General features: G+C 49.7%; 9 protein-coding genes; 6 read left to right on the top strand and 3 right to left on the bottom strand.

The window, feature by feature from the left end:
• Nucleotides 1-802: 802 nt before the first annotated feature.
• On the top strand, nt 803-2506 carry FFUJ_00367 (uncharacterized protein; the record flags this gene model as incomplete). XM_023573372.1 has 2 exons in its annotated part: nt 803-835; nt 941-2506. The coding sequence occupies 2 exons, from the start codon at nt 803-805 to the stop codon at nt 2504-2506; spliced, it is 1599 nt and encodes a 532-aa protein (XP_023425106.1).
• Nucleotides 2507-3284: 778 nt separating this feature from the next.
• Nucleotides 3285-5378, bottom strand: FFUJ_00366 (uncharacterized protein; the record flags this gene model as incomplete). The annotated part of the gene is made up of 1 exon (XM_023573374.1): nt 3285-5378. One exon carries the CDS (start codon nt 5376-5378, stop codon nt 3285-3287), a length of 2094 nt encoding a protein of 697 aa, XP_023425107.1.
• Nucleotides 5379-8398: 3020 nt separating this feature from the next.
• FFUJ_00365 (related to WD-repeat protein CRB3) lies at nt 8399-9772 on the top strand (the record flags this gene model as incomplete). XM_023573375.1 has 2 exons in its annotated part: nt 8399-8734; nt 8822-9772. 2 exons carry the CDS (start codon nt 8399-8401, stop codon nt 9770-9772), a joined length of 1287 nt encoding a protein of 428 aa, XP_023425108.1.
• Nucleotides 9773-11595: 1823 nt separating this feature from the next.
• On the top strand, nt 11596-12180 carry FFUJ_00364 (probable ISD11 Iron-Sulfur protein biogenesis, Desulfurase-interacting protein; the record flags this gene model as incomplete). XM_023573376.1 has 5 exons in its annotated part: nt 11596-11649; nt 11742-11906; nt 11956-12018; nt 12071-12120; nt 12171-12180. 5 exons carry the CDS (start codon nt 11596-11598, stop codon nt 12178-12180), a joined length of 342 nt encoding a protein of 113 aa, XP_023425543.1.
• An 837-nt stretch (nt 12181-13017) lies between these two features.
• On the top strand, nt 13018-15735 carry FFUJ_00363 (related to apopolysialoglycoprotein; the record flags this gene model as incomplete). XM_023573377.1 has 4 exons in its annotated part: nt 13018-13029; nt 13079-13127; nt 13176-13918; nt 13969-15735. The coding sequence occupies 4 exons, from the start codon at nt 13018-13020 to the stop codon at nt 15733-15735; spliced, it is 2571 nt and encodes an 856-aa protein (XP_023425544.1).
• A 231-nt stretch (nt 15736-15966) lies between these two features.
• Nucleotides 15967-17025, bottom strand: FFUJ_00362 (uncharacterized protein; the record flags this gene model as incomplete). Its single annotated transcript, XM_023573378.1, has 1 exon — nt 15967-17025. The coding sequence occupies one exon, from the start codon at nt 17023-17025 to the stop codon at nt 15967-15969; it is 1059 nt and encodes a 352-aa protein (XP_023425109.1).
• Nucleotides 17026-17849: 824 nt separating this feature from the next.
• On the top strand, nt 17850-20810 carry FFUJ_00361 (uncharacterized protein; the record flags this gene model as incomplete). XM_023573379.1 has 2 exons in its annotated part: nt 17850-20711; nt 20772-20810. 2 exons carry the CDS (start codon nt 17850-17852, stop codon nt 20808-20810), a joined length of 2901 nt encoding a protein of 966 aa, XP_023425110.1.
• A 1608-nt stretch (nt 20811-22418) lies between these two features.
• Nucleotides 22419-22730, top strand: FFUJ_00360 (uncharacterized protein; the record flags this gene model as incomplete). XM_023573380.1 has 2 exons in its annotated part: nt 22419-22568; nt 22632-22730. The coding sequence occupies 2 exons, from the start codon at nt 22419-22421 to the stop codon at nt 22728-22730; spliced, it is 249 nt and encodes an 82-aa protein (XP_023425111.1).
• A 549-nt stretch (nt 22731-23279) lies between these two features.
• FFUJ_00359 (related to 5^ nucleotidase) lies at nt 23280-25152 on the bottom strand (the record flags this gene model as incomplete). XM_023573381.1 has 2 exons in its annotated part: nt 23280-24930; nt 24977-25152. 2 exons carry the CDS (start codon nt 25150-25152, stop codon nt 23280-23282), a joined length of 1827 nt encoding a protein of 608 aa, XP_023425112.1.
• Between the last annotated feature and the right edge of the window lie 1071 nt (nt 25153-26223).

Genomic DNA, 26223 nt, shown 5'->3' on the forward strand with positions numbered 1-26223 from the left:
TAAAAAAATAAAGAAAATTAATTAAAATAATATAAAAAAGTTATTTATAACTTAAATATAGAGTTTATAAAGATTCTAGTAATAAAGAAAGCTTATAAATAGATATAAAAAACTTTATAACTAAAAAAAATAATAAATAAAATTAAGAAATTAAAACTTAAGGATCTTTATATTAATTTCTATATAAATATTTACTAACTGAAGTTTTATTTAATATAAAAAATATAGTGTTATAATAATTTATTAATTAATTATAATATTAGGTTTTTGGTGTTTTGGCTAAGGTGGCTAGTCTGTAGGGGTGGCCGGTCTTTAGGTGGGGGACGTTATAGAGCATCTTGTTACGAATCAATTCATCACTAGCGTAAAATGACGTACAGAGATTGGATGGAAGAGGAAGCTGATGTAGAACCTCTTGTTGGGCCACGTGGGGCTGTTTTCAAGGGCACGATGCCAAGTGATTGGCTGTAGCGTATTGTTTCAACGCTAAAGATCAGCGGTGAATAGTGGGTTCATGATGGATTACAGAGGCTAGAGTCATGATAGATAAAACTACAGTCTCATGAGGAGATGAAGGACAAGATGATGATCATGGATCACAAGGGTCTCTTGGTATTTCATATCTACTCAAGATGATTGTAGCACTCCCATCAACATGATCAAGGCGATCTGCAATGACCTCGTCTTCAATATCACATCGCTCGTCCTCCATGATGAGAAGAGCTCCAAATGCTCACCCTGAAGATGCATCGTTTCCATCTGCCCAGTCAGCTCGACCTGTTCTAGCTCAGCTGAAGCCATCATGGTTCATCCCACGATACCTAAAGAGCTTCAGGTGGATAGTCGTCACCCTCACATTCATCCTTGTCTCTTGGATATTTTATACGGGACTTGCAAGTCGGCCAAATTTCATCATCACCAACTCAACTAACAACATCAGCTTTCTCAACCACTGAACCACACTCTTCCCGGTCATCATGGCTCATCCACTCTCACCGTCAAAGATCTCAAAGCTCTCGCAGTCCCTCACCGATCCTCCAAACCAGGCACATCCCGTCGCATGCGTCTCTTCCTGCCCGCAGACTCACCGCACATCAACCTCTGCAAAACCATAATGTCCGCCGTTGCGATGGGTTATCCCATGCCCATTCTCCTGAACTGGAAGCGCGAATACAATCGACCTGCATGGCACTTTGCAGGTAGTCACATCGCCAAGCTCGAAAGTCTCCTCACAGCTATCGAAACACTCCTTGAATCGGAAAGCGACGACGTAGGAGAGGATGATGTAGCGGTGTTGGTAGATGCGTATGATATGTGGTTTCAACTTCCACCTTCTGTTTTGCTAGAACGATATCATCGTCTCAACAGTGAAGCAGATGCAAGGATACGCAAACAGTGGAAAGATCTTGGTATCGGCACTGACTTTCCTGTATCACCACCTCGACAAGACATAATCGTCACTACAGCAAAAGATTGTTTTCCCGATGCATATTCAGGATCGGATCCTCACTATGAGCACTGGCCCGAATCCCCCATGCCGAAGGACATGTATGGACAAGACACAGATAAAGTCCCATGGTCTTTTGATCCAGCGCGCAAATACAAAAGGGTCCGGCCACGATGTGTGAACAGCGGTCTTATCATGGGTTCTATGGGAGGATTGAGAGATGCTCTGAAAAGATCAAAACAGAAAATTGATACAGTGGCCATGAAAGGCCGTCAGCTTTGGAGTGACCAGGCGCTTATTGGTGAGGTTATCGGAGACCAGGAGATTTGGCGCGAGTGGATGAGACATGTTGGATCTTCGTGGAATGGCTCTGCTGCTTTCAACGACAGAAGCTCACTCGATCGCACAGTGGGTGGTATCGCAGATGCCGCCCTCCTTGGGAAACGATTCGAGTTCGGTATCGGTCTAGACTACAACTTCACCACGGCACCACCAACATGTTCGTCCGAAGAAGACGGATACTTCGTCAATCTTTCAAACGAGACCAATATACGCGAAGAGTCCCAAAAGGCCGGTGTTCCAGGGGATATCCGCATTCACGGTATACCATCCGAGCTAAGCAACATTAAAGACAAACTGCTCTCTTCTACAAACTGGGGTACGATCCCGCTCTACACAGACTTCTTCTTCGGCACAACACCAATAGCAATCCATCACAACGCCTACATAAACGGGCTTAAAGGCTTCAGACTCAAGAATTGGTGGCACAAGATGTGGTACTATCCTCACCTCCGCCATCTCATCACCCAACGTCTCCAACAAGCGCCTTCGTCTCAAACTCTCGCAAAGATCAATCTCGGTGGAGATAAGATCGTGTATAAATCGCCGCAAGAAGATAAGCTGCGCAAACCCCGTGTGTTTTCTCTCAAGGAGCCAAACTTTACGCTTATAGACTGGGACGCCGTGTGTCAGAAGCCAGATCACGCTGTGAAGTGGCACGATGAGCTTTTTGGCGACGACAAAGGACCCTTGGCTGTCTATTCGGTGAATTGGTCATAGTCCGTGTTTTAGAGGAGACAGAATACATCTCCGACAATAAACACAAATACCTACTTCCTCGAGGCATGTGTCGCACACACAGCAAATCCCTAGATCTCTTGGCGTCGTCTCATGACACATTACAAATCACGGCAAGCCTCGGACCCGAGACGATGAAATACTACCTTGACCTTTTTTTTTTCGATCCGAGCTAAGATAGTAGTCCGCTATAGCTCCCCCTAGTAGGACTATTAGTCCCGGGAACCATCTGGCTCTACGATCTAAAACGCCATAGCTCAGCCTGAATAAACTCCCCCTTCAGATATATCAGGGACCAGCGCCCGTACGGGGAACCTTAAAAATGTTAGAGTGGTTTGTTGGTAGTTCGAAAGCCTCATTATTCCCCAAGTTTGTTGTCCTCGATAGCTTCAAGCCTCTTATCCCTTGGTCTGGGATGACGGTCTTGGCGAGCAGTATCCATGGACTCGGTGCAACGTTAGACGGGGGAATGGGTTTCTGGGAAAGTGTTGGTGGAAGGGCTGAAACAGTCAGACGTCACTTGGCTGACAATAGCAGAGGAGTACTAAGTAAGATTTGTAGTGTAATGTTTCAATTCAGAGTCGACGTGACTGCATTATCTCGAGTTCGTTGGTTCACAGGCCAAGGAAAAAGTCCCAACCTGTCAATCAGGGTATACAACCATTAACACCACTCCCATATATGAACATAAAAAAAGGCTGCTGAAAAGAGCGCTTTGGGTCAATGCCCCGGAGGTTTGTGCTGCTTCAACGGCCAGGCTTCATGATGTCTCCTCCGATAGCCTGACGATCTCACATATACTCCTCACAAAAATCATATCAACCTCCTGTGGCGGCTCCGTGTCCATTAGTCTCTCCTCCCCAGCACCTCCTTCAGAGATCATCCTGGCTGTAGCCACTAGCCTAGAGATACAGCGAAGAAGGCCTGATTCAATGTTTCGTGTCGCATTGTCTTGGACAGTTGCTGTAGATGTTTCCTCCTTGCCGAATCCCATGACTGTCAGGGGAGCACTGAGCTTCTTGGCGAACCGACCAACACTAGGTGAGGGGTTGACCTGAGGTGTGCCTAGGCCTAGAAGCGATGCAGCCTTCTTGGGGATGTTCTCACCCTGCTGTTTCGAGTCGGGGTTCGACGCTCGCTGTCCTGATGGCTGGTTGCGGGGAACCCGTGAAACGTAGTTGTAGGCGACGATGTGCGCATACAAGGCATCACAGATGTAATCTGAGCAGCCAGAAAACACATGTCGCAGCGAGGCCCAGGGTACTGGAGATGCGGCGGCGCCCGAATGTGTGTTGCTATCATACGAGTGTAACCGCTGACGTCTGGTGCTAGCTGAGTCGCGACCATGTGAGACAACCTTCTTCCAGATTGACTTTCGCGGGTGCAGTGTCGATGAGTCGTTGGCTGGCTCAGACCAAGCGTCGACTGAAGGTTGCCGAACTTTCTTTGAGTAGGTGCGGATTGTTTCTGTGGTCAAACTAGATGACAAGAGCATTGTTTCCGGGAAGCAAGCAATTGAGACTCGTAGTGTTTCGATAATATCAGGTGGCAGTGGCACGGCCTTTGCCAAGTCATCAACGGGAATTTGAGGAAGACATGGAGGATTGGAGTCGGCTAGCCAAGATTCGACAGTAGGTAGTGGTGATGGAGGTGGAGTTTGTTCGATATAAACTGTGTCAGGTCGTGACAGTGGTGGGGGAGGTGGATATTTATCCATGAATGTGTCTTGGTCCTCGATTTCTAGCTCAATTGATCCAAAGTCTGATTTGAGAAGAATTGTGTTGTTGTCAGTCTCGTCGCGAAAGCGCTGGGTGTAAGAGGGTGACTGCTTGGTGTAACCTTGACTGTCCGGGCCTATCCGCGAATCAAAGCTGGGTATTATAATCCGAGGAGTTGTGTCCAATGGATCTGTCGCACTTGTGAGGGATGTTTTTCTGGGGGGGATAGTTGGCGCGTCCATAGATTTTACTGAGAATTGCCTTTTGTGTTTGCTTTGTTTGGGAGACTCGTCAATGCAAGAGCAGGCTCCGTGAAGCCGAGGTCTGGGCGCCTCCATCATGACAGTGATATCAAATGTAGGCTCGGTGTTTGGGGGTGTAGGAGGTCGTGGTGATAAAGCAGCTGTCTCTTTTGGCGTGGCCAACTGTTCCCGGACTTGAGGCTCAAGCTCATCATCATCATCGTCAGAGTCAGAGTCAATATCAATCCAGCTGTATTCTTGTCCTCGCGTAGGTGATAAAAGATCCTTGGGCGATGGCGGGTTTCCACTGGCTGATGTGAGGGATGTCGCTGTTGTGACAATGGATTGCTCGCGTAGCTTGATAGAAGGCACCTCAATGGCTTCAGAGGATTCTGATGATTCGGACTCCTCGTCAGATTCGATTTCATCGGTATCGTGCCCACGGTGTTCAAGAAAAGACACCATGGACTTACGCTCTTCTATCGACCCTAAATTCTGTACTCGCACGGATCCGGATTGGTATGGAGAGGTAATAATTCGACTGGGTCCCATTATACCACGATTGACCTGGTCCTCTGCAAACCACACAGGAGCGGATGGCATACCAGCAGTCATGTTCTTCGCCATGAACACTGAGCTCGATCTTTCCAGATCTCTGGCGAGCACCTCAGGAAAACAATCCATCATGTCGTCAATGACTTCTTCGTCGAGAATGCTTGGTGTCTCTGAGCGGGAAGCTGGTAAGGCAAGCGGTAGCAAGCCTGTCATACTCGAGACTGAACGTCTTTTCGAAGGAGTAGATGATGCCGAAGGCGAAGGTGAAGCGTCGCGTGAATTTGGATCTTGTCTGTACAAGTATATAGCCACTGGAATCCTAGGAGCGAGCACAGACATGGAGGCTGGTGCAGGGACGAACAAGACCCAACAACGAGAACAGACCACGAATCAACGTGATTCACTGCCTTGACATCTAGAGGAGGGCGATCTCAAAGGGCACAACGAGACTTATATGATTTGACTCGGACTGGAACTTAATCGCAAGTCATCAGGGAATAGTGGATATAAGAGTGGCCAGAAGTGGACATGCAAGGCAAGACACCGTCGATCGAGGGAGGCAGGGGCTTATTAGTCCGTTAGATCGACGAGACCAGGTACAAGTACGTACTGTATGTAAACGTCGACAACCATGGGATGGAAGCAAGAAATTGGGCTGCAGAGGGTAAGTCAAAGAATGGACGGGCGGGGTCTGTTGCAGTTGCACATAGCACAGGCCAGGTAACCAAGGACGTGATACTGGCATCGGGACTGGCGTTGGCACTGGCACTGGTAGCGGAAGAGATGAATGTAACTAACGGCCACGCCCTGACGCCAGGAATGAGGTGGGAATCTGAGTGGCGTCGTCGGGGAGGCAATGGTCGCGCCGCGAAAAAGCAAAACAAATCAAGACAGACCAAGACAGGTTCGTATAGACCATCACCAAGCGCCGCGGGCTCTAATGGGCCTTGACTCTTTTCGACCTCAAGGTTTGGAAGATGCTGATCCTTGGGCGAAGATATCAAGGCAGAAGCGCAAGGGAGGACAGGAAGGGGGTTGTCTGTGTTGCCTATGAGCACTGTTACCTCCATCTCGGGATGCAGGCTGCTGGAATCTGCTGTGACATGTCTACATATCACATCACATCTCCACTTGGAGAACGCGAACATGCCTACGGCTCTCACAAAAAGCTCAAGCGGGAAAATGCCGCGAGCTACTGTCCGCGAACGGCAACCATGCAAGGCCGGGGAAGCTGAATCGCCGCCAAGACAGAACTTTGACTTGAAGCTGCCATCAGTAAGGAAAGACAACTGAATTCCACTTAGCGTCGAGACCAGTAAGCAAGCAGTGCAGCACTGGACATGGTGTTCCAGTGTGCCAAGACATTATCAACAAGGGCGTAAATAGCGGCTGGGGACTGAACTCGTCCACGCCATGGGATAGACAGTTTTGCGTCAGTGAGATGGTTAGATCCTCCAGGCGGGTGAGTTAGTGCTGGTGCGTGATCCGGGAATAATCAACGATCTGCTTCCTCCGATCGCAAAGCATCACCGGACGTGATCATAGTCAGGCAGTAAGCACCTTGGCCAGTTTAGCAGCATTGTTGTGATGGCACCGTGGCTGAAACGTAAGACTGGTATGCAAGCTAAACTCTGATCCCCATTGTCAGGTCTCGACCCCAAAATGGTCAAGATAGAGCAGAGCTCTTCCTCTGAGCTGTCATCTATAAGCGATTCCGCCGGGGAGGACTCGGATCTGTAAGCAGGGAGACGATAATGAGAAATAGCCAGGGGAAGGATGGAGATGCGGAGAACCCAAGCCGGCCAGGATCAGATTATGACAGACTTGACAGGACAGGGCAAGACAGGGTAGTGTGAGAGGGTCCCTGGTCCGCAGATGTAAGGGAGATCATTAGAACTGGGTCAGGCATGCGTGTGTGCGTTACGCTTATCGGTCACCACATGGTTATCGTCTGCACGTGCTGGAAGCGAAAGGTGACGAGATGAGATAAGTTGGGCGAGAAGTGATATCACTTTCAAGCCTAGGCCATGCGTTCTCATGCAGGAGATCGAATGAGGTAAATGTGGCTCTATCGAGCTGTTGCTGATGTCAATTTGATGATCAAACCTGAAATCATCACCCGGTTGACAATGGGCTTAGTCTGGTATGCGATAGTGTCCACAGGCTAACTCTCAATGAGAGGAAGAGAAGCAAGAACAAGAAAAGAGGACCATTCTCTGTATAACTAACGGTCGGCAAGACATATAATTAGAGTGGAGCACATGAAGCAAGGGAGTGATGTCAATCATTGAGGGAGAGACTGGATGGTCGATGATGATGCGAGAAGCAAAAAGCAATTAAGTTTGAAGCAGGTAGGGACCGTCTTCCAGGGCTTCAGTGCAGATTCAGAGGGAACAGCTGTAAGTTACTCCGTATTGGATTGCAGCTGAGACAGTGGAGCTCAACTATAGTCAATAGTTCTGACTGCTCGTGAACTGGCTTTGATCTAGCCTCGATAGCAACAATTCAATACATCTCTAATCGAAATCAACTTAAGCTACGGCGAATATTGCCAATATTCAAGCTGAAGCCGGGGAATTGGATCTATCAATCGCTGATGGTACCTGAATTATGGATACGTAGTGACATTTCTAGGGGACTCGTGCACTGTCCACCGCGCTAACCTACAAAATCAGGCGCTCACCGCCCGCGGCTGCATTTGGCGCAAAGAGAACGGACGGGATCCACCAAAAAAGCAATCAAAACTTTGCGGCTACAGACGAAAAGAAAGGGTCAAAGCTTGTGCTTCGACTGAGCAAACAAACACAAAGAAAAGTTTCTTCTTTCTGCAACGATCCCAGCAATTTTGTTTCGGCATTTTCAGAGACAGTAGATCTCCTTCAATAGATCTCGTCTTGTCTCGTCTTAGTCTCATCTTGAAAAGTTCCTAGACCTAGAACTTGACCTGGACCAACCTGGACCCTTCACAATACGAAGAGAAAAAAAGCCATTGAAAAAAAGTGAAAGACGAGCTCTGATTGGTCAGCTACTCAACACCACCTAGATTTTTAGGCGCAGTTATAAGTGCCTGTTGGTTTTGCTCGCTACCTATTTCGCTTCAGTCTACACCACCACAAGCACCATCTTTGTTTGCTTGTTCTACAACACTTCCAGTCTCCCGAACGCATGGTCAATTGCGGGATTTAGGACCAACTGTCTTTGTGAATTGGCTGATCCCAACTTCTCGGGCGCTTTCTAGCAACCATTACCACGACTTTGGGCCTACAAACATTCCTTAGTTGAAAGCCCAGCAGTGAGCTCTTGGTGAAAACTATCTCATTAAATCCGAAAAAGACATTCTTCAACGGCAGTCAAAGACAATGCTGACCCAGGAGTTCGTTTCGACCATCTGCGGTCCTCCTCTCGCTGCCAACACAGCCATTTCCAAGGATGTCGGCATCTACTCTCACTCCCTTACACCATCCCACACCATCAAGGCATCTTTCAAGAAGAGTTCCACCCCTGTCAACGGCCTAGCCGTCAGTGAGTCTCATATTTTTGCGGCACAAGACCAGAAGGCACATGTCCACGTCTACTCGCGTATACGCGGCAACCAGGAGGCTCTCGTGCCGTTCCCTGAGAGGATCCGCAGCTTGGCCCTTGCTGGCCAAGTGTTAGTCGTGGGCTCTACCGAGGGCAGACTATTTCTCTGGGAGGTTAGTTCAGTCTCACTCACGCCGATGCGAGTGCTACCGTATCCGCGTGATGCTATTTTCGAATGTGAATACTGACAAGTGATATAGACGTGCACAGGCCGGCTAGTGTCAACACCACCTTGCCATGTTCAAGCCGTTTCTTGCTTGGCCGTGACGCCATATCACATCCTGTCCGGTTCTGATGACTCAAACATTAACGTTTGGTCAATATCACGACTTCTGGAGCTCGATGCTCAGTCGGAACAAGAGCCTGATCTAACGCTCTCCAATCATCGTGGTGCCATCACAAGTCTAACTGTCGGTCCTGGTACCAACCCGGAAACCAGCATATGCGTGTCTGCCAGTAAGGACAAGACATGCATCATCTGGAACTACCAGACTGGCCAGCTTCTCCGTACACTGCTCTTCCCATCCTTCCCTCTCTGCGCCCGTCTGGACCCAAGTGCCAGGGCACTCTTCGTGTCTTCTGAGGCCGGTGCTGTTTACCTTGTCGAGCTGTTCGGTGGCGACAAGCCGTTGCTTGGTTCCCGCAGCACAGAGCTACCGTCTATTGTCGTGCAAATCAACACCCCGCTTGCTGTTTCGGATCCAGAAGTTGGACAGCCATCATGCCTTGCTCTGACATATGACGGCACTTCGATATTGTCCGGACACACCAAGGGCAAGATTCTACGGTGGAGTCTGGCCGAAAACGGCCATTCTACAGACGTTGCGAATCTAAATGCTTCTGTCACCAACCTGTGTTTCATACCTCCGCTATCAACTGAGCAACCAACAAAGGCGATATCCATTGTGAAACCGAACCAGAGCCTAAAGCGGTACAACTTTACGGCCCAGCTTACCACGGATCTGGGGGAGCATACAAAGCTCAATCAGCTGCTTGAGACGAGTGGGATCCCATCGGAAACTCTTGAGGCAGCAATTTCATCTGTAACAAGTCCACCAGATACCCAACAAGATGACGAACTTGCTAGACAGGACGCACAGTTCCGGGCCATCATAAACAGCTGCAACCTGCTCCAAGATCCGATTAGTTAGACATCTGCCGCAAGCGCACACCCTTACAACATTTAGCTTCCCAAATACTCTAATGTGTAATCTCCTGAGAGCACGCATAAACCATCCACAGTCGAACCTCGTTCTGGATTAGTTCATGTTGCTTCCCGTCTCTTTTCTCAGCCTCAACGCTCTAGCATGTCCTATGTTACAAGTTGTACAACTCAGGTTGCTGGCCTCGTTCACTCTTCTCCTTCCAACTCGGTCCTCCTGAGAAATATGTCAAAGCGTACAGCAGGTTGCACATGTGTCACAACTCACATTCTCTGGGAGAAGCATTCTCGACTTTTTACGTCCTTGTTTGGGGAGTGAATTCGTGGTGGCTGCCATAACCCGCACCTGGAGTTGCATCTCACCGGTTCGGAGTAACGTGCATCTCAGTGAAAAAGTTCTTGCAGCAAAGTGTGGCTGCATTGCAGTTTCGTTTCTTGCTTGATGCAAGGGATTCTCTAATGCAGATGATAAATGCTGTGGGCGCTAGTCCTGATTTCTCATGCAAGGGGTTCCGATACTCTCTGCGAGTGTAACATCTGCCACTTCACTAGGTAGAATCGTTCACCCAGATACGATAAACGGGCTCGTCGTTTAAATAAACTTGACCATATCGGGAGGGACTTGCAGTCGTATTTGCTGGGGAAATGACACTACCCGATACTGACCCAGCTGAGGTTTTCTGATTGATCATAACATTATCATCATCAAAATTGAAACTTTTTCGTTACATGCAACTGGTGATGCTTTTGATATTAGTTCATTCTTGTTCCCTTGCATATGTCTTGTTATCGTACCTCCCGACCGCCACGACGCAGAATAGTCCATCCGACAGGAACGGCTCCTAGTTAAGCCCGAGACAACACGCGCGAGAGAAGAGATCATCACTGCGGTTTTGTTTCCATGCTTGTATTCTATGTTCTAGCCCATTGCTTGCAGTTGTTTTCGGTCATGATCAAGAACCCGCTGCAAGGAGAAGTGTTTTCAGCTTCAGGGTTTAAGACAGGTGGCGGATATGCCCGTAAGGATTGGATGCGAAGGATAGGAGTAGTTACGGTGAGGCATTAGTGAAGTATGAGTCGGAATGATATGATTTTGCACGAATAACTTTGCTTTTATGAGTTGGGCGAGGTTCTGAGTAGCTCCAGTGGTTAGAGTGGGTATGCCATGTCAGTGTTAGATGAAGTAGACTTGAAGTCATGCTCCAAGTTCGCTCCATTCACAAGGAATTCATTGAGTGATAGTTCAGCCTCAGTTGATATTGCTTACTGGACACATAGGGGCCAAACTAATTGTTTCACTCGTGCAGGAAACAGTGACCCATGCCGCATGCTTTCAAAAGTCGAGTAAAATTCCAATACTCTAGGGTAGCAGAGAAGCACCCTAGATTTTGATTATTTCCTTTATATGTACTCCTATATGTTGATAAATATACCGGAGTCGACATACGTAACCATGAACAGTGTTCTCCGGTAAGTATATCACTCGCAAAGGTGACATCTACCCAGGCCATTTGCTTGTAGATTTGCCAATAGCTCTATCATAATTGCACGTCGTAATGATTGATAATACACCGATATCCACGGAGCATGATGCCGAAGAGCAATGGCTCTTTGAGCACTGTGCTCGACTCCGATAAATGCCGGCTCAATACAGTACGAATTATGGCGAAGGAAAGACCGGCCGGAGCGGCAAATTTCTCCGCGCCGACTAACACCGAGCTCGCAGCGTCAAATGCTTGCATCATCGGATACTTTCTAAGCCGTCGCGAATCTTCAATCTAGTCGATTTCCCCAACCTACAACATACACCAAATGTCTGTCGTCGGTACACTCAAAGGCGATATGCCGCAACAAGTCCGATCACTCGTGAGTCCTGCCCCTCATTGCGGCCGCCGAAATTTGCAGAGATCGGTGGTGCAGTCTTGATATCGACAATTGCTGATGGGAATTTTAACCAGTACCGCCAATTATTACGGCAAGGCTCGCAGTTCGCTGCGTACAACTTCCGAGAGTATGCGAAGCGACGGACGAGAGATGCTTTCCGGGAGCATCAGGGCGAGCAGGATAGCCGGAAGGTGCAGGAGTTGGTGCAGCATGGGATCAAGGAGCTTCAGAGCTTGAAGGTGCGTGGCAACGATGCTACTAGGAGGGGGAAGTGCTGACAGAAATTAGCGCCAAACAGTCATCAGCCAGTTCTACCAACTCGACCGGTTAGTTGTTGAGGGTGGAATCTCGGTAAGTCAGGTCCATTGAGATCACATATCTAGCATACTGATATCCGCACCAGGGCAAGCAGACGGGCAACAATCAAGAGATTTTGAGGCAGAAGGAGCAGGGGTATGTAAAAAGCTGCTATCGCCACCATTCATCACTGACAATTGACGCAGTTACGACTAAACGATTTGACCATAACGATCTCGAAACGACTGGATAAAGGATAAAAGAGACAACTCGTGTGTACAGTAGCATGGTTACGGGGATAAATGTATATGTATCGGATACCACAAAGGTTCAAAGGCGTCACCGAGCCCCGGGGGTGTCTCGAGGTACTGGAGAATGGGCAGTGCGGCTCGAATACTAGATGGCGAATCTCAATTCTGATTATATTTGGCTCTGAATATTTGGTTTCTGTGCCAAATGCTCTTGGTTTCTAGACGTTTTAAAACCAGGGCTTTGGTAGCACCATCTGCTGAGATCTTGCTTCGAAACGAACGGTACCAACGGAGTGTGTGTCAATTAACATCCTTTCGTCTCCCTAGCTTAATGCATTTGCCATTATTTTTATTTTATTTATAATTTTCCCCCCTCTGTCGTCGGCCTCGTATAAGGCCGTCATATTGAGCTTTTGACTTTTCTCTAAAGACCTAAAACAATGAGCCCCTATAGCAGGCCATTATTCCAGAAGTAAAGATCATATAAGGTCTTTCTGCCTCAAAGGTGAAATTGCTGCCTCGACCAAGCAGTACTATATATTGGGTCGTATCCTTGTTTGAGGTTATACCCCAGCCAGTGGCCATCATCTTCAATTCTTTTCGATGTTAGATTACGTCAGCGGGCCTCACCAATTTCAATTGGCCAACTAACAACATTCGACAGCCCATCGCGACTCGCGACTCAGCCTCGTAAACCAAGGCAATATTATTACGAGACCACAGGGCAATCCAATCGACGTTAAAATAAAGCTTCATATCATCGCTATAGTATCATAAGAGTCGCCGCAATAAGTCAGCCGCGATGGCGCCAGGAGTGAGTGAATCACTGCTTCCCTTGTGCAACCATCGACTAATTAGTATAGACGCGACGCGCCAACAGATCAGGATATGCCGAGCACGATGACTTCGAAGGTACGAAATGACCGATCGCGCGCTGCGACGCCTGCTAATTAGCCCAAGGTCTTCCCGTGCGACAATGGCGACAAGAATGGATAAAAGTTGCGCCGCCGCAACAGCAGGAACAGACTCAGCAGAATGATATCTGGTCGATCGATTTACCTCACGGCATGCCGAAAGACTCGCATCTACTGCCAGCCCACAGCCAGGAACTTCTGGCGGCCGCGCGATCCGGAAGACTATATAAAAGACCTGCGCCAACTGAGGAGGAAGAGGTTGATGCCGATGCAGCTCCTGAGAAGCCAGAGAAGAAGGAAGAGGATACAAGCGCTCGAGGTTTCAGCGTGAAAGTATGGAAGCAGTTGCCTCGTAATATCGATACATCTGGTACATCACATCTCGCGAAACGACAGAAGAACACCGTGACGATTGCCAGTCGAACGGTGGAAGAGAAGGTTCAAGGACCGACGGTTACAAGGGCAACTGTCAGGAGAATTGACGCTGCCGGAAATCCATATACAGAAGAGGTCACGCTATCTGACGGTCAACAAGTTCAGGGCGAAATAGTTTCAACACGGATTGAACAAGCGCCTGTTGCTGGCTCTGAACCACTTGCGACGACGCCTGTTCCCAATCGACGAAGGCCACCACCACCTAAGAGAAAGGCCAAGGCTGGTCCTGGCCGAGGAAAGAAGAAGATCAAAAACCCTCTTCCTGATGCTAGTGCTCCTGCGCCGGCGCCTGTCGCTGGAGCAGATGGTGTTGTGCCCGCTGTTCCAATGAAGCCCGAGAACCCTGCAGAAGCTGTACGTTGGAGCTTTTGGATGCGCTGTTCTCCATCGCTAATTTTTAATAGGCTATCAAACAGGAACGTGAAGACTCTGCCAATCAGGATAGTTCAATGCCCGATGCAGATGACGACGATGACGATGAAGATGGGGATGATGACGAAGGCGACGAGGGCGAAGAGGGAGAGGCAACACCAGCTGCGGAGAGTCAAGCAAATGGTGAAAACAACAAGACAAAAGATCACGAGATGACAGACGCGGCTCCCACGACAGCTACCGAAGCAGCGCCTGTTCCACCCCCTGCGCCAGAACCAGCACCCGCGTCTCTCCCAGCTCCTGTTGAAAACAACGAGCCTGATGCTTTGATGCAAACCGACTCATCTGCGCCCGTGCCTGTACCACCGAACCCTATGGATCTGGCACCTCCAACTACTCTCACACCTGGTGGATCCAGACTCGAAGGCAGCCCCCTTAAGAACGTGGTTATGCCTTCGCCTACCAAGGAGGTGGATCAGGAGCAATTGTTGAAGGCAGCGATAGATGCCCCTTTTGCGGGAGATGAAAAGCCCGCGGAGCCTGAACTGACTGAGGAAAACCTCGCACAGGCATCGCTTGAGCCACCAACCAAGGATGATGAACCCCATAGTTCAGCGGAGGAACAGCTCTTGAAGGCGGCCATAGACGCTCCGTTCGGGCCAGGACCACAACTGGCGGTCGCATCTGCAGTTGAACCTGCGGATTCGACCATAGCCGAGCCTCCGTCTACCATTGTCGGGGAGGCCCCTGAGGTTGCGACTGATCGCGATGTTCCCATGCTGGAGCCGACCGACAGCGAAGCACTATTACCTCCTCCACCTGAAGAGGTTGGCAATATTGCAACCACGCCTCCTGGAAGCTCTGGTGAGCCTGGTGCTTCTGGCCCCGGTAGTGAAGTCAAGCCTTCAACAGATATCCAGGCTGGCGAGGAGGCAGCCTCACAGCAGCCACCTTTGATAACAACTGAGACTGGGTTGACAGAGGACAGCATCAAACCTGATGATTCAGCCTCTATCACTGCTCCTATCTCTGATGTCACAGATGTCCCAGCAGTGGCTCCATCAGTTGTTGATCCCCCGCCTGAGCCGCCCGCTGAAACCACTGTGCAAGATACCACCATGGAAGAGCCTGTCCAAGAGCCTGCCCCAGAAGAAACTAAGGAGCCTACCCCAGCTCAACCTGAAATCAAGGAAGAGTCTGCTCCTCCTGCAGTTGAAGAAGTTCTTCGTGAGGAATCGCCTAATTTGCTTTCCAGTTTGATGGACAAACTTGATGAGCAGCATGCAGAGATCGAGAGTATGAAGCAGAAGGCATCAGCTGAACCTGCACCTACACCTGCACCTGAATCGGTGCCAGAGCCTGTTGCCGAGGTGCCTGCAGATGTGCCTGCAGAGGCTGTTATCGAGCCAATTGCTGAACCCGTCTCTGAGCACATGTCCGAGCTAATCGCTGAGCCTACTGCTGAATCTGCTTCTGAAACTGCTGCAGACCCTATCACTGAGGCTGCTCCTGAATCTACTACTGAGCATCCTGCGGAAACACTTGCAGACCCCGTTCCGGAACCAGTCACAGAGCCGGCGGCTGATGTTCCTCCTGAATCAGCATTGATACCTGAGGCACCAGTCGAACCAGTTGATGAGCCCATGGTCACCGAGGAAGTTAAGACTGAAGAGGTGAAGACTGAGGAGCCTGCTGTTGAGCCTCCTATTGTTGAGACTCCTGCCATCGATGCCCCGGCAGTTCCTGAACCTTCAGTGGCGGAAGGACAGCAAACACAACAAGAACCAACGCAAGGCTAGAACGGTTTGCATGGGTCCAATGATATGACGGTTGAAAGGGATCAGAGAGTTTTTAGAAGAGCTAATGGCCGTATAACTGATCAAACAGAAAGAGTCGGAGATTGTATAACATGTAGGGGAGATAAGTTCTAATGAATTCACGGACAACAGGCAATAAAGTATATGGTTCACCTATACATATCAGCATAGAATTTTTCTTGTGGCTCGGTCTCTCGATGTTTCAACTCGTTCCTAAACCAATCCGGTTTCTGCCGAAGTACTACTGTTACGGCGAACCTCCACAGCCTTCACCTTCGTTTGCTGAGGCATCGCGTAGCGACCATGCATGCGGAAGCCTCGTGCATGTGCATTACTAAGTCCCAATAGCGCGGCGCTGGTAAGCAGGAGCCCAATGAGCACAATCGCTCCCGCTTGTGTCATGTTTCCTCCCAGTGCAGCAGACATGTATACCATCAATTTAGCAGCTGCTTCAAGATAACCCTCAAGACTCGACTGCGTACGTAGCCAAGCATGAGTAACAAGAGCTTGTAAGTCTGCATCTGGGCCGCGCAGTCGCACGCTGTGTCCCCCACCAAGATCGACGGTGTATTCTGTCATGGTTAGACTTTCTGGGGACGGTTCCGAGTGCGTCATGCGTTGCTTGATGGCCCAGATATTGAGGATACGAGAACTGACGAGAGTGAGGAGAATGGCGAGGCCCCACCAGTCTTCGAAGATTACCATGAAGGCTATGGAAGTTGATGTTATGAGGGGACTGATTAGGTAGAGGAGGTGACTGAGCCAGTCGACATCAGAGAGGGAAGCCCAGTCTTCGTGATCCTCATCGTCGTCTTCTTCATCCGAGACCCTCGATTTTCTCATGACTTTCCCCACGATTTTGACTACATCCCAAGGGGTGTCTAGTCCAACGTCAAGAGTGATGATATTCTCGGCGCCATCTTTAACAAGACTCTTGAGATAACTCGCAGTCATGGTGTTTTTCACGGCATATTGTATCTGGCCGAGCGTCTGAGTAGACAATGCTATTAAGCCGATGGGGGCTTCACGTTCGAGGTCATCGCATGCTTGTTGATAGTGTAAACCTGGGGCGAGGACTAGGGAGTCGATCCATGAAGCGCCGCCGGTGAGAGCAGTGCGACGGGAGATAGTTCGAAGGTCGGCGAGGACGAGAAGACCGCTAGCTGATAGGGTTATGTTTGGGAGGGGAGTTGTAGACCATGAAGGAATTAGAGATCGAGGCTGTCCATGTAAGTGGGAGTTACGGGCACTAGATGTAAGACAAACCTCCATGTTATATACCATCTCTTGAGTCTCTATCACCAAGAGCACTATATCAAGTCTAATATTGGTAGTTTCCGCCATAAATCTCCTTCGTCTTCGGGTTTTAATATCTATGTATTATGGAAGGCCTGTCCTAGGGACGCGGATATATCGATGATGGCATCTCTGTGCGTATATCCGCATGACAACTACATGAGAACGCATCGAGAGACATAGCTGTGTCCTGAAACAAAGAAACTACCGAGACAGTCTCGATGGCTACTTTTTTTGGTCCGAAGCTTGGAAGTAGTAGCAGCAACAGAGTGTGGTTTTAAGACATGAGGTTGTGTGAGTGGCACGGGATCTACACACGCGCGGGGCGGTCTCATGATAGAGGTTCGCGTGCAAACTTACCAAGACTGTCTGATTCAATCACCATAAGATTGGTCATTTTAAAGCTTGAAATGATTTCTTCTTGAGCTTTGACATGACCATAAGATGATTGGACATATACGGATTAAGCCAGTTGCTTGCAGCGGAAACTCCCCTCTCAGAAAATATTGGAATCTACCATCAAGGATACGACTTGGATTTCGGAACAACAAAGATCACTCAAGCGCCCCAGTTCGCTATTTAGGACTTTAAAAGTAAGAGTAAATATGAAGTCCAGAAATAAATAAATTTATCGCTTTTATAATTTTACATGGCCAAGTATGAATGACATCGGGAAATTACCTACCCTAGGCTTGTTCGATGACTAATCATTGCGCAACGAACAGATAAGCTAGCCGTCATGATGCAAGCAGCTCTGAAGCTCCCAAGCGTGAAGCCGCACAACAACCTCAACGACAATCATGCGGCTCTCACTCCAACCATTGCTCCTCCTGGGGCTCTCGGCCCTCGGCGCCGCAGTCTTCCAGGACGAGGTCGGCGAGATCGATTTCCATCACGCGCTCCTCGGCGTCCCCCAAGTCGAAACCACCTTCTTCCATCGCCCACGAAAGCAAGATAAGGCGAGCCTCCTTTACACACTCAGCGACGTCGGTCTCATCGGCGCCGTTAACCCCAGCAATGGCCAGGTTGTTTGGCGTCAGCAGATCGCGGATGATATCACCAATGGCGGTGGGTTCTTGCGCGCTGCTGAGGGTGAGCATTGGGTTGCTGCGGCGTATGGATCGCGAGTTCAGGCGTGGGATGCGCTAACGGGGCGAAATGTGTGGCATAATGAGTTTCAGGGCGAAGTCAAGGATCTTGAGATCCTGGAGCTTACTGAGAGCTCGAGAAAGGACGTTCTGGTTCTGTATGACGAGGATGGCACTACGGTTCTACGACGCATACACGGTACTGTGGGAAATGTCATCTGGGAGTTCCGCGAGGTCTCCAAGAACATTCCTCTTCAGGTCTCAACCGATATTTCCAAGATCTACGTTATTAGCCTTCACGGATCGCCTGCTTCTTACAGCCTCAAGGTTACTGCGCTCGACACTCTTACAGGAGGACGACTGGACGACTTTGCCATTGGCACTAAGGGTGACGTCCATGGCCCCAAGGACGTCATGTTTGTTGGCGGCAACTCTGCCGCCCCTATCCTCGCATGGGCCGACAGCACCCTCACCAAGCTCAAGGTCAATGTTCTAGGAAGCAAGACGACTCAGGAGCTCAAGCTGCCTTCCGACGCTGTCGCTGTTACTATTCACGCGCCTCACCTTGTTCAATCCCAGCCTCATTTCCTCGTCCACACCCGAACCAAGTCCGGAAACAAGGCCGAGGTCTATCATACCGACTTGAAGAGCAGCCAGGTTACCAAGGCCTACGAGCTTCCTCACCTTTCTGGCCCCGGTGCTTTTTCCACCAGCTCTGACGGAGCCAACGTTTACTTCGCCCGCGTCACTGAGGATGAGACTCTTGTTGTCTCATCTGAGTCTCACGCTGTTCTGGCTCGATGGCCCTTCAAGCCCGCTGGCGATATCGAGGCTGTTCACGCTGTTGCTGAGGTTCTCAAGAAGCCTGGCACTGAAGGCTTTGCTATCCGAGCTGCTGCAGTCACCAAGTCAGATGACTGGGTTCTTGTCCGTAACGGCGAGATTGACTGGAAGCGACCCGAGGGTCTCTCCGGCGCTGTTGCTGCTGTTTGGGCTGACGTTCCCGGTACTGAGAATCTCGCCAAGGTTCTTGAGGAGGAGGCTCACACTAACCCTCTCTCAGCCTACATTCACCGTGTTACACGACATATCGATGACCTTCAATACCTTCCTGACTACCTCGCATCTCTCCCTCAACGAATCATTACCAGCATCTTCGGTGGCGAGCCCGCTGCTAAGAAGGAGGGCCTGCACCGCGACACTTTCGGCTTCAACAAGCTTATTGTGCTTGCGACTCGCCGTGGTCGTGTGTATGGTCTTAGCACTGAGCACAAGGGCCAAGTCATCTGGTCCAAGTCTGTCCTTCCCCAACTTCCTGGCGAGTCTCTCGAGATCAAGGGTATCTATGCCAAGGATGAGGGTGTGGTCACTTTGCGTGGCGCCAAGGGCGAGTACGTCGCTATCAAGAGCGACACTGGTGATGTTGTCGAGGTGATGCCTGCCGGTTCGCTTCCCCGTGTTTCCAGCACAGTCGTTGTCGACAGCCCCGCTGGCAAGTGGCTGCTTCCTGTTGGTGCCAACGGAGAGATTGGACCTGTTCCCGCCGGCTTCACTCCCAGCGAGACCGTCGTTGTCCGTGGTGAGGGAGAGATTCTTAAGGGTGTCAAGTTTGTTGAGGAGAACAACAGGGTCACTGAGCAAGAAGTCTGGCAACTTCAGCTCTTCCGTGGTCAGAAGATCGTGGAGATTGCTAAGCATGCTCCTCACGACCCTGTCGCCTCCATTGGTCGCGTCCTGGCTGATCGTCGCGTCAGCTACAAGTACCTCAACCCTAACACAATCGTTGTGGCTGCTATTGACGAGGCAAAATCGTCTCTGTCTGTTCAGCTGCTTGATACTGTCTCAGGTCAGGTTCTGGCTGCCCAGTCCTATGCTGGTGTCGACGCTACCAAGCCCATCTCTTGTGCTATGGCTGAGAATTGGTACACCTGCACTTTCTTTGGCCGATATACCCTTGAGGATGGCACCAAGCGATCCATCCAAGGCTACCAGATTGTCATCGTTGACCTCTACGAGTCTTCGTCTCCCAACGACCGCGGCCCTCTTGGTGACGCTGTCAACTTTTCGTCTCTCAAGCCTGTTGACACACCAACTGGACCTGCTCTGCCTTGGGTCGAGGAGCAAGCTTATGTTTTGTCTCAGCCACTCGACAAGCTGTCGGTCACACAAACACGACAAGGCATTTCAAACCGACAGGTTCTTGGCTACCTGCCTGAAACCCACTCCATCGCCGGTCTGGCTCGCCAGGTCCTCGATGCCCGACGCCCGGTTGGCCGTGACTCAACTCCAGCTGAGAAGGAAGCTGAAGGTCTCATCCAATACACTCCCAGCATCGAGATTGACCCTCGGTCAGTCATCTCTCATCAGCGAAATGTGGTGGGTGTCAAGGACATTCTCACAGCACCAGTCATTGTGGAGAGCACAAGTCTGGTTGTTGCTTACGGCGTGGATGTCTTTGGAACACGCGTCGCACCCAGTGGTGTATTCGATATTCTTGGAAACGGCTTCAACAAGGTGACACTTGTTTTGACCGTTGTATCGCTGCTGGGCGGCGTACTCTTCCTCTCACCGATGGTAAGCATATCCACAATCGCACTCGCATTTATGATGACATCTTGGCTAACAAAGTTCTAGGTGAGGAGGAAACAGATCAACAGGACTTGGGAGGGCTGAAGGGGATGAAAAAAAGAGAGGGCATGTCATTATCTGGAGCTAATTACTAGACCCGGCCGACGGTCAGGCCAATGGGAGGAGAATATTTGGTTATGAGCTGTAAATGGAAACAAAGTATCTACCGATCCACGTCATGCCAGTGATTTTGAACGATTGTTTCCGTTGACAGATGGAGGTGGCTAGCCTAGAGGTGTCAGCCTCATAATGTAACGATCCAAATGAGATGCCACAATTGGAAAAGCCACATGCTGTATCTGTCAGCTTAAACGGCCGAGATCGGGATCTCCGCGAGTCCCGGGAGGTGGAGCATCGCCGGGCTTGGCGCCACGGCGTCGTCGGGACTGCAAGACCAGAGACGCGGGAGCCGACAAGCCGTGCTTTGATTATATCGTGAGAGGGAGAAAGTGATTGGTGAACAGTAAGCACATGGACTCCCCTGCTTTGTTCCTCGTATCACTGCCTGCATCTAGGCATATACTTGCTCTGCATATGCTTCGTATAACATGATTATTCTCACTCAAGTCTAGGACTTTGAGCTGACGGTGGGGAGATTGGGGAAAGTATTTGCATACACGGGTTACTCAATGCACTTTTGACACTCTCATACCCAGCGAATCATGCATTTCCTCTTCTGGTTCAGAGGATCACGAGGCTGAACGTGCGACCACATCAACGAGCATCTATTCTTGTTTTCCAATCACATTTTGCGAATGAACGTAATTAATTCCTCCGGACCCTCGGGAAACACGAGAAGAGGCTTTTGGGGACGAATAAGCTGTAGGCAGTTGGGCTTTTGCTTTTTGCGGGGTAATGAGATGGAGGTTGCTTCGGGATTTATTTTTAGGAGGAGTGATTCTGGTTGGATGGGCGCTGGATATTGACTGTTTCGGTGTTGTATTATGTCAGTTCATGATATTGTATTGTGAGGCTATTGTAGTATCATAGGTATCATGAACAACACTGCACGGTAGCATATCATGCTCTTGATGATATACAAACGTAGAAATAGTACTCGCTTTGACACTGTATCATCGTAATAAATACCTGTAACACCACATCTGTAGGGCTGGTAGCTCAGATCGTGTGACTATCTAGTGATGTTGTGTAAGTGGCTTGCCCAGAAGCGAGTCCGATATGCCACTCCCGGCCTAGCTCCCTTGACAAGTTAACGTTGCCATTTGACAGAAGCCATTCTCGTCCAGTACGAACGAGCTAGAATAATGGAAGTCAAGAGACTGACTGACTGACTGGCTCCCTTGTGCATCGTCACATTCTAGAGTAAGCCTCGTATTGCAAGACGATCTCCCGTCTCTCCACGGGGAAAATAGAACCAAAATAGCATGCATGAGTCTAGGACTGAGGCCGGGCATGGCCTCCACCGTCAGCTCGTGTAAGTCAAGCCGAATCTGTGAGGTAAGAATAGAAACTTGATACTCGAGAAGAAGGCAACATACAAGGAGAAATCAAGTATTTAAACTCCCCTTCCTAACCTCCAGATCCCAAACTTTCTTCTCCATCCTCATCAACTCAAACACTGTCTTCTCTCGCTACAAAACACACTCTCGCTCTACTACATCTTTCTTCATACAAGAACCACCAACCGCAAACATGAAGTTCACCATCGCCCTCGCTGCTCTCGTCTCCTTGGCCGCTGCCACTCCCCTCGACGCTTCCAGCACTGGCTGCAAGCCTGGAACCTACTCTTGCACCCCTGACAAGACTGGCTGGCAGGTCTGCGATGTCAACGGCAAGTATGTTGTAAGTCATCACCACTTCCCTCTCTTCTGCATCTAGGACAAAAGTTACTGACCCTTCAAAAAGGCTGCTGGTGTCTGCCCCCCCAAGACCTCTTGTGTCTTCTACAAGCCGAGCGGCAGCCCCTACTGTGTTCCCCCTGGATTCAAGTTCCCCAAGGCTTAAGCGGTCTTTTGATCTTATGACCTGATAGCTATGGGAGTCACTGGGTGCTCGATGAGACTCTCGACAACATCTTCTATCTTGGTCTGATGCTGGCTTTTGAGGTTGGGTTTGGATTGGGATTGAACTTGTGCATTTGGTCTTTTCTTGTTTTCATGCCTTGCATGAGGTCCTTTCCTTAGAACAAATATTAGATATGGAACATAGCTGGTTGGGTATACATATATATAGGCCTTCAATCTATTGCATTGCCTTTGACCTTTGTCCAGACCACGACTGGGCTTGAATATAACCTGACTAGGGTGCCTTTACCAACTGGTGCCTCGGGGAGCAAGAAAGCTCCTGACCCTAGATATAGGTGCCAGTACGTGCTGCAAGGTCTAATAAACCTCCATCCGACACGATCGATGCTGGAACGAGAGGGCGGTGAATATGACTACTGGTATTCAATCTAATTTCAATGATGACCAAAAAGGTATGTTCTAACTGCTTATGCTATCCCGAATGTCAAAACTCCATGGGGCATCCCAATTGTTCTATGTGCACAATAATCTAGCAGTCACCCTGCCAGTTCTTGCTAATCCACTGCGCCATATGGTAGGTGAAAGTACCATCAATGTATCGCTGAACATCAGCATCACTGTAATCACCTGCGCCAGCAAACTTCAGGGCAGGGATGATCCAAGGCTGAATAAAGTCAAGGAAGACAAAGTCAACCGTCTCCGGATCGCCCTTCGAAGGCATGTTGATCTCAGCTTGAATACAGTTGGGTTGTTCGTAAAACTTGAGAGGCTCATGAATAGTGTCATCACCATCAGTGCCGATATCGTCTTTGGTTGTGTATCCAGAGGTCAGGTCAGGTTTGTCAAGGAAACTCCTTAGTTCAAGACGCTTCTCGTCCTCATCCTCCTTATTGGCCTCAAACATAGCCTTCATGGCTGGAGCGGGGAATGCCTGCTCAGGCATAGCCAAGAACTTAACATCTGCACCGTTCTCTGACAAGATCCTTCCGGCGCTGTTCAAGAGATCAATGACTTTGGAAGCAGCCTTGTACGGGACGTCGGGGATGTAGCTGAAGCCGCTGGTAAAGGGGCTAACAGCGTACGTGCTATCCCGCGTGAAACCGCCCTTGAAAATGTCGAATCGAATACCGCCGGTGTTGAAGATGGCCAGTCTAGCCTTGTCCTTGCGATCCTTGCGAGTGATAATATCAGGCAAAAGCTGATTGGAGATCCAATAGTAAATGCTGTCCTCATCCGTATGCTTGGTTCTTGTCATCCAGAGGGTCTTTGGCGCACAACCAAACTTGTAATCAAGCTGAAGGGCCTTGCGAGCACGAGTGATCATCTGAGTGACTCTCTTGCCATCTGCAGTGGGGAAAGTAGACTCATTTAGGCCGGTATGGTAGTGTAGGCCGTAGAGGTTATTGTCGATGTATCGTCGAGTAAAGGTGGGCGAAGCAGACGCCTCGACCTCCTTGGTGCTGCCCTTGCTGATCCCATCGATTGACATCCATCCAATGGTCTCAAAATATCGACCACTGGCTATAGCAAAAGCCTTGGAATCATACTGAACAGCATCACGAACGTGTGCATGGCCGCCGAAGAAGGCAATGGGGATATGCCAGTTCTGTTTTCGAATGGCGGTAAAGATGACCTTGAACTCCTCCATGCGAAGACCAACATGGCCGATGACGACAAAGAGATCCGGCTTCTCCCGGATAGCCTCTTGGAACCAAGCCTCCTTGATGGTGTCTTCCACAGGCTGGACAACGGTGTTGTTGGCATTTCCCGTAAAGTCGAAAAGGAAGCCAAAAGCTACAATTTCGAGACCCTGGTTCTTTGTCTTGAACTTCTTGTAGCGCTGAGCTTGGGGAACACGATCGCCAGTCTTGAAGTCGATGTAGTCTAGGTTGGAAGCAAGATATTTGCCCTTGTAGTTTGGAACGGTGGTGTTGTGCTCCTTGTCAGCCGAGTAGGCCTTGTAGAGTTCATGATTGCCAGTGCAGAGGATGTCGATGTCGGCTTCGGCGTAGATATCGTACTGGAAAAGACCCTTGGGGGAGGATGCATCATACAAGCCGTTGCCTTCGATGCGATCGCCGGTGTCGATGACTAGAAGGTCGCTTCCTTGCTCATCGGCTTGCTTGCGCATATGTTTGGTGAAAGAGATGTAATCTCCCCAGTCGGCAGAGTATTGGGGCCTATGATATTAGTTGTGATTCATCAAAGTGACCAGGTAAGACATACTCCTGAAAGTGACCGCCAATCCAGCCATGAGTATCAGTTGTGTGAATAAAGTTGAGCTGACCCCAAGTAAGGTCTCTCATGGGACCCGGGATAGGCTCGATAGCTCCAGGTTGCGACGCACAAGCTACAGCGACCAGCGCTGAACCAGCAGCGAGTGTTTTACTCCTGAGAATCATGGTGGCGTTATGTGACAAGACAGAGACTGATTGTGATTGAACAAGAGGGTGAAACCGCCTTGTTTTGATGGATGAAGAAGAAGAAAGAAGGCGGCCGAGTTCGGCTCGAATGGATGAGGCATGATAAGGTCGGCGGACGGTAGAATGACGTTGGAGGGGACCCTGAGGGACAACAAGGCTTCGAGTGCCGTGATTGGTTGATACCGTTGGCATGGAAGCTTATCAGCGAATGGGAAACGTTGGATGGCTCCCCGCAAGGGATCACGACCAGTCGATAGCGCACATCAGCGGGTCCGCTGCCTGGGCCACGAGGACGCGCATTCCGAGGCTTCAACCCGTGACATGAGTTTCAGCTGGTGTCATGAGGAAATGCCTGAGGACGCAGTCCAAGGGCTTCTTGATTTCGCCCGGAAGGCTTGAGTTAGTGGAAGAAAAAGATGAGTGTAAAGGGGAGAGTTCAGGTGATGACTTATGCCCAACAGGTTCTATAGACTCATGAGGATACTCGAGTTGCCATTACCGAACTCATCTTAATCGTCTCCTGTAGGCCCAGGCGATCTCAGAAACCTCAACTAAGCAAGAACTCACGTCGACAAGCGGACACTATAACTAAGCATTCCCCTCGGCCTCATCATCCGCTTGTTGGTTCACTTACACCGGAAGATCTGGCCGTACTTTGCACATCCTTATCAGCGTCTCAAGCAAAATAGTCTCCGAATCTGGTATAATAGCGCGAGGCCAAGCTTCGAATTAACACTGCAGCATACGATAGGTCGGATGTTTCTTACAGTGGATCTTTGGTCGCCGGTACGAAATACGAGACGCGCCGGAGGCCCCACCGCCGGCCGCTGTGCCTCCCGGTTGCCGGTATAAGTTGACGGTCCAAAGCCCGGGTCTCAGTTGTGATCTGTATTTAACTTATAAAGTACACGACTCTTGAGCTTTGATATGTCCCCAGAATATGACCCAAGACCTTTTTTGATGAGTATCCATTCGACCGTCTGAAGTCTAGTCGTGTGTCAGCATATCGGACATCGGAGCATCTGCATGTCCCGGCCAGACCAAGGCAAA

This window comes from Fusarium fujikuroi, chromosome FFUJ_chr01 (genome assembly GCF_900079805.1).
Source record: "Fusarium fujikuroi IMI 58289 draft genome, chromosome FFUJ_chr01".
Lineage (NCBI taxonomy): Eukaryota > Fungi > Ascomycota > Sordariomycetes > Hypocreales > Nectriaceae > Fusarium > Fusarium fujikuroi.